Here is a 7084-nt window from a genome sequence, read left to right as displayed (position 1 = left end):
AAATGAAAAGGTGCACGGCTCCTTTTGAGACCCACCAATGCCGCTGTCTGCTCTGGTGAAGCGAGGAAGAAGCGTTGTCAACAGAGGGTGCTGCATCCTCTCTCTGGACCGGGTGGCACTCCTGGGAAAGCCGAGCGGCCGGGCTCGGATTGAGATGTCCTTGTTTTGTTCTGCTGTCAATGGCCTGGATCAAAGGTCAACCCGCCTCCCAGGCTGCCGTTCTGACGCTGCGGTCCGCTTCACCACCCAGCACCCCCTTGGCACAGCTCCCCAGGCACCTCCTGCATTTCGAACTGGTCCAAAGAGGCACCTGTTTTTACAGAACCCAGCCCTGGTACACTTCTTTGGAAGCGGGTGCCCGCCCTAGGAGTGTTCTCAGCTCCGAAGAATGACATTTCTGGAAGGTTATCTTTAGGCGTCACCGAAAAGAAGCCCTCGCCAGCTTTGAGACGGGCGCAAACCGGAGGAGGCTTCAAAGTCCGCTGCTCTGGGCCTCAGGACGAGGGCAGGAGATCGCCGGAGTGGAATTAGCACACAAACACAATTAAACAAGGGGATATTGTTCCGGTTGTCTACTTTGGCCGAACCAAAAAGTTTTCATTTCAGGCACATTAGAAACTCATTAAAGTTACAACCGTTGCCCGGTCACGAAAGTTTATTTTTTTTTATAAAGGTTTTATGTAATCGTACAAGTTCCAAAGGGCGTGTTCCTAGAGCATCACAAGCTGGAATTAATTTGTGCAGTGGATTAAGGCTGTGATCCTTAACGTTTTTTTTACGCCGTGTTCGTTTAGAAGATCCTGCCATTCAAGAATGGCCAAAGGCGATTTGGTGATTCCTCGGTAAACTTGGAGATTGTTTTTTCCTCTTCCTTCTTCCCCTTTCTCAATTATCTGGGCCAGGAGGTATGCTTGAAATAAAAGGAACCAAATCCAAGCTGCGCATCAAGCCTCATGATTTAAATGAGCAGCAGAAACCAAAGGCGAAGAATTACTCACGCTGAGATTCAGAAATGTCGTAAACCCGAAGAGGGAATTTTCCCGGAACACCCGTGTTCTTATTACATTGCCAGAAATCCAAGCTATTAATAAGCAATTTTGCAACCTATAATTGAGAGTGTTTTTTCCCTTAAAAAAACCAAACCGGGAGCTTTTGTTTAATGTGGGTGGTTTTTCCTCATGCTCGTATATCAACTTCGTGTTTATAGTAGAGTTGGGGTGTTGAAAAGCCCAGAGTCAAGACTGGAAGACACAGAGCAAAGAAAAGAGACCAACAGGAGTGTGTGTGTGGGGGGGAAATATCTGTGGCTGTCAAGGTTACTCAACCCCCTTCATCCTGGCTCTGGGGCAGCAGCCTGCCTCTTTCTTTGCAATTTTTTCTTCCTCACCATCCAACCTTGAGCAGCCAACTGGAAGACTTTTAACTTGCAAGAAATTTAAGGAGTTGCACTTCAGGATGAGACACCGGGAAGGGAACCAACAGGTACAGTTCTGAAGACGTGTTGGCTTGGACTCAAGAAATCAAGCCAAGCTGGTCGCACTGGAAGTGCTCTTCGCTCAACTAGAGTCTCCTTGTGGGTCATCAGGTGGCAGGTGTCCCTCCCCACAAGCCTCTTCCATCCCTCTCTTTCCCAAGCTTTCTTCCATCACCACAGGAGCCAGCTGGTCTCATGGAAGAACTCAACGTGACCTGGGGCCATCTTGGTCCGAGCCTCATTGGAGACACCATTTGTAGCAGAAGGAAGGGCCCCAGAAAGACACTCTTGACCATGTTCCACAAGACAATGATCCACAGCCCAACGGGGGAAGATGGCTTGACTGCCGAAACTGGGCACACGGAGGCCAACCAAGACCACGACTTGGAAGGAAGGAAGGAAGGAGGGGTGGTCTTCCCGGCGTGAGAGGCAGAGAAGAACGAAGAACCGAGGTCCGCGGGTGAAACTGAGGCCCAGCGTTTCACTCGCTGGGTTTTTTTCGCCTGATGGAGGATCAAACAGGAAGCCTCCATCCCATTCCCGGACCCAGGTCCGGATGCTGAAGGGGCGTCTTGGTCTGCTCACCAAAGCCGCCTCCTGCTGCTCCCAACGCAGAGAAGGCAGCGACCACCCGTTGCTGAAACGGAGGGCAGCGCCTGTCACATCGCCCGTCTCCCTTTGCCTGGATAAATCCCCCCTGGAGGGTCTTCATCCCGGGAGCCATCAAAGGAGGAGAAACAACACTCTGGACCTACCCAAGGTCTATGGCTGCCTGCTTGCCGCCCCCTCCCATCTCCCTCTGGACTCACCTCAATGTCCGGGATGTTTTCAAACAGCTGGTGGGCGATGTCTTTGCACCCCTGCTGAAGCGCTTCCGGGGGCATCTCGTTGTCGGAGTACCAGTCCCGGTCGGCCGAGTGTGCGTAAGCGGCACTCGGCGTGGCGTGGTTGACGCGGGTGGTGGTGACAATGCCCACAGATTTGCCTGCCCGCCCGGAGGAAGAAAAGGCACATTAATCACCGCCACCACAGGGGATTTGGGGCACAAAGAGACACCTCGGCCCCCTGCCGCCAGCTGGGAGGATGCCAGGCGCGGGCAGGGCCGCTGGGTGCAGCGCCAACCTTTTTCTTGGCTGCTTGGCTAAACCAACCCCTTCTCCGCAAGGGGCTCAGCCTTTCCCAAAAGTTTATCAACTTGGCTGAACCGTTTTTTTGATCTCTTAGCTAAACGCTGTGCTGTGGGTGGTCTCGCTGGGCTTATGGGAAGAACAATGGGGATCTGTCCTGTGCTTAGCCTCCCCTCTGCTCTCCCACACCCCCCCTGTGCCCCCCACCTGGGGAAGCTGGAGGGGGGAAAACATCCCAACATTTATTGCCGTTGCGGATTTGGAGTCTCCGTCAAGCGAAACCCTGAAACAAGACAGCTGGGCCAGGCGCTAACCTTTGAATGCCAGCTAGTTAATAAGTCCCCGTTGAGCATTTCACCCGAGATTTAATGTTTATCTCGCCTCTGAAATTTGGCCGCTTAGAGTGCACAGAATACTGTTTAAAAAGGTTAAAAGAAGAAGAAGAAGAAGAAGAAGAAGAAGAAGAAGAAGAAGAAGAAGAAGAAGAAGAAGAAGAAGAAGAAGAAGAAGAAGAAGAAGAAGAAGAAGAAGAAGAAGAAGAAGAAGAAGAAGAAGAAGAAAGAAAGAAAGAAAGAAAGAAAGAAAGAAAGAAAGAAAGAAAGAAAGAAAGAAAGAAAGAAAGAAGCAGAAGCCACGACAGAAATATTTCTGACTGTGCTTTTTACCAGCAGAGAAAGTGAGCAGATTTCTCTCGTCTGCTTTTCGTAGCCTGGAGGAATTTCCTGGCTTCAGGCAGCCCAGTTGGTCTGTGAGGTGGCCACGGTTCTTGGCGGTTTGCTGTGGCTTAGTGTCCCGTGGACCCCTCCCCGTGGTTTACAGACCGCGGTTGTCATGCCTTAATGTCGTGCGTTAAGGCAGCCAGGGCTGGCTTATTCAGCAACCACAATTATGAACAACATTTCTTTAGCAACAGGTGAGCCTTGCTTTTTTCGTTCCAACGTTGGAGGTGCTAAACCAGGGGTCTTCAAACTTGGCCCTTTTATGACTCGTGGACTTCAACTCCCAGAATGCCTGGCTGAGGAATTCTGGGAGTTGAAGTCCACAAGTCATCAAAGGGCCAAGTCAGAAGACCCCTGTCTTAAATCTAACAAACAAAATGGAGGCTGGCTGAGGAATTCTGGGAGTTGAAGTCCACGAGTCATAAAAGGGCCAAGTTTGAAGACCCCTGTCTTAAATCTAACAAACAAAATGGAGGCTGGCTGAGGAATTCTGGGAGTTGAAGTCCACAAGTCATAAAAGGGCCAAATCGGAAGACCCCTGTCTTAAATCTAACAAACAAAATGGAGGCTGGCTGAGGAATTCTGGGAGTTGAAGTCCACGAGTCATAAAAGGGCCAAGTCGGAAGACCCCCTGTGCTAAACTTTCTCCCCGGTGTTTTTATCTATTTTCTGCAAATCTTAACACTTAGCTAGAAGGGCTTTCTTTCTGATTTCATTTTATCAAACGTCTCCAAGGTTATCCGTGGGTCTGTCCCTACCAGGAGAGGCTCCTCTATCACCAGCGACCTGAAGTAATTCCTCTGAAAATCTAAATTGCTAGGAATACTTTTCTTTCCTTCCCTGCTCAGCTGAATTGTACCCATTTACCTGTGTGGATTTCACGGACCTGTCAGCATACCTAATACCCCTAACTTCTCATCCTTGGTTGTTTCTCTTAAGCCAATTATTTCCTTTCTTTCCTTTACTGCAGGGGTTCCCAACTGCGGCCCCTTGGGGGTGCAAGACGATATTCCAGGGAGTGCAAAAAAGTTTCAAAATTATAGCGTATGTGCCTAACCAGGTATTACTTTTGTAAGGGGCGCGAGAATATATCAGGAGCGTTCCAGGGGTGCGGGGTATAGAAAAGGTTGGGAACCCCTGCTTTACTGGACGCTATTAAGCAACAGTGTCTCCAACTCCTGGCCTGGATCCTGCTGCTAATCTAGGATTCCCCTGGCTAGGAAAGGGATACCCCGTAAACCTTCCCAGCTATTTCCACTCCTTCTGCAATCACTATCGCCCTCTCCAGCCTGACACTCGCTTGGTTTCCTCTTTCAAAGTTGAGTCTCTTAACTTCAGAGTTAGATAGTGGTTAACCACAGGAACAGCCCGAGCTGCAGGCCAGGAAGCTGGGTGATGGAAGCCAAGTTGTGCGGGGATGAGAGGAGCGGGCAGAAGCACCTGATTTCCTACCCAACCCCCACTTGTGCGCAGGGATTTTTCCCACCTTCCCCAGCGAGGCTGTGGGTTGAACTTCAGCCCTTCCTCTCCAGGGCTGTCGTCGGCAGCCGGGGACGGACCCATCGCACTGCTCTGACGGCACTGAGCAAGGATGCAAGGCCACGTTCCACACGTTGCCACTTTCCTGTCCCAAGTTCAATGCCAGACTCGCCCTTTTGGAGGAAGGTCAAGTCCTCTATCTTTCCTTTCAGCTTCTGGGCCTTGATGGGAAACCCTGCAAGCCGGGCACCCTGGACTTTCCCATGGGGGGGAAGTCCCAAAGAGAACGAAAGGCTGCCCGCAGACTGGCAAACTTCTCTTCCGCTGTCTGACTGCTCTGCGGGCTTCTTTTGCCAGCGCGGTGCCCTCCGACATATTGGATTTTGATTTGTACACACCACACTTCACTACAGTCAGCTAACCGAGAGAAGCAGACGTAGCACTGAAATTGTGGGTGCTGACTTGGCTGCCGCACACACACACATACACACACACACACCGGATGTCTTATCAAACAAGCTTGGGACTTACATTGTCGAAGGCGTTGGGGTTTTTCAGGCACCCCCTTTTCCCCCAAACCATCATCCACTCCCTTTCTTGCAGCCTCTGTAATCTCTGGCTCTCTAGCTACACAGCACGGGCGGTGCGCGTGAGGCCCTTTGCACAATGCTCCTCCGCCGGAATCGGAACAAACGGTGAAACACCGCTAAAGTTTTGTGTGGGTCCGTGAGGAAACGTCCCGTTTGTTGGCGGACCTCTACCAAAATGTCATTGGAAATTCCTTCTCGAATTTGCCGATCCGAAAAAGTCGTCCCAGGCAGGCTGTGCAGGCTGTCTGGGCACTCTTCGCGGAGCCCGGTCCCTATGTTTGTACGGTTGGGGCTGACTTCCCCAGCCTGTTTCCTGGGTCAGCTGGCAGTGCCACCTCATCTTGGGGCAGGGCAAGCAATTTCAAAAGCCAATTGTTTATCAGGCACCTTGACGGCTGCCATCCAAACATACCCATCTTCAAACTCTGAAGCTTTCACAAGACCTTCTAGATCAGTGGTTCTCAACCTTTTTAATGCCGCGACCCCAACCGGTCGTAAGTCGAGGACTAAACCGGTCGTAAGTCGAGGACTAAACCGGTTGTAAGTCGAGGACTACCCAACCGGTCGTAAGTCAAGGACTTTCCCTGCCCGGGAGCGCCGCGCATGCGTGGTTCCGCCCCCTGCGCCGGCCGAGGCGTAGCTGGCAAGCGGCAGAGACGGAGCAGGCCGACCACCAGCTGGCCCAGCCCAAGGGAGGTAAGGCACCCGCCGGAAAAGGGGAAAAAAATGGCGGACAAAAAAAATGGCAGACAAAAAAAATGGCGGACAGCCTTGCTTGGTGACCCTCATGAAATGGTTGATCGACCCCAAATGGGGTCCCGACCCACAGGTTGAGAACCACTGTTCTAGATCCCTTCAGCTCAGCCCTTCCCAAGACCTTCGTTCCTCAGGAGGGATCTTGTGTGGAAGCCAGACAGCCCGTCCCGGGCTCACCCACCCACCCACCCACCCAAATCCACCCAGACTGTCTTACCTGCAGCTTTTGCCCACTTGAGTATGGAGGTCACTTCGTTGCCGGCTGTCGTGTTGCACTGGGACCGCGTCACGGCCGCACTGACCCCCACGGTGCCCTCGTTGGCCTTCACGCCGCATAAGTAAGCGGTGGCAGTGCCCGCGCTGTCGGGCACCTGGGCATTGGTGTTGTAGGTCTGCCGGAGAGAAAGAATGGTAAAGTGGTGGGTGATACCAGTGGGAACTGCTGTTTCCCACCACGGATGCAGCAACGGCCTTGGGATACGGCTCTGGGTGCCGGCTCTTATAGCTAGCAACTGGTGTCTAAGGGGGTCTTTGCAGCCTCTCCCCTCCTCAGGTGAACAATTTTAATGTCTCCGATTGGCTGCAGCTGTTTGCCCATTTAAGCCGGCCGCCAACGCTTACAAGCAAAAGGCCCAGCCTACCAACATGCGCCGAAACCTGTTTGACCTCTGCCTAGAACCAGGTGTCCCAGGATTTTACGAAAAGATTGATATCAATCCCCTTAATCCTGTTTACGGGGCTTTGTGTGGACGTGGCACGAAGTTGGCAAAGCAAGGCGGCGGTTGCAAAATGTTCTCCTTTGAGCAAGCATGCGTGGCTTGTCCATTGTGACAACCACCAGTTTTAAATGTCTGCAGGGGAGGAGAGCGGAACAAGGAGCAAAAAAAAATAAATCAGAGGTGGGATATTTAAACGGAGGAGGAGGAGGAGGAGGAGGAG

The 7084-nt window shown here is 51.9% G+C and overlaps 1 protein-coding gene across 1 annotated transcript in view; it reads right to left on the bottom strand.

Moving 5' to 3' along the window:
* The window catches only part of ALPL (alkaline phosphatase, biomineralization associated), a 19416-nt gene that overhangs the window by 9409 nt on the left and 2923 nt on the right, over positions 1–7084 (bottom strand). The window contains exons 4-5 of the mRNA XM_015827413.1: positions 6363–6537; positions 2284–2459 (exon numbers count right to left, since the gene is read on the bottom strand). Coding sequence (XP_015682899.1) covers positions 2284–2459; positions 6363–6537 — 351 coding nt within the window. The remainder of the gene's footprint in view (positions 1–2283; positions 2460–6362; positions 6538–7084) is intronic.

This window comes from Protobothrops mucrosquamatus, unplaced genomic scaffold (genome assembly GCF_001527695.2).
Source record: "Protobothrops mucrosquamatus isolate PMUCROS unplaced genomic scaffold, P.Mucros_1.0 scaffold3678, whole genome shotgun sequence".
NCBI lineage: Eukaryota > Metazoa > Chordata > Lepidosauria > Squamata > Viperidae > Protobothrops > Protobothrops mucrosquamatus.
The sequence above is the reverse complement of the archived record's forward strand: the minus strand, read 5'-3'. Positions and strand labels throughout refer to the sequence as shown.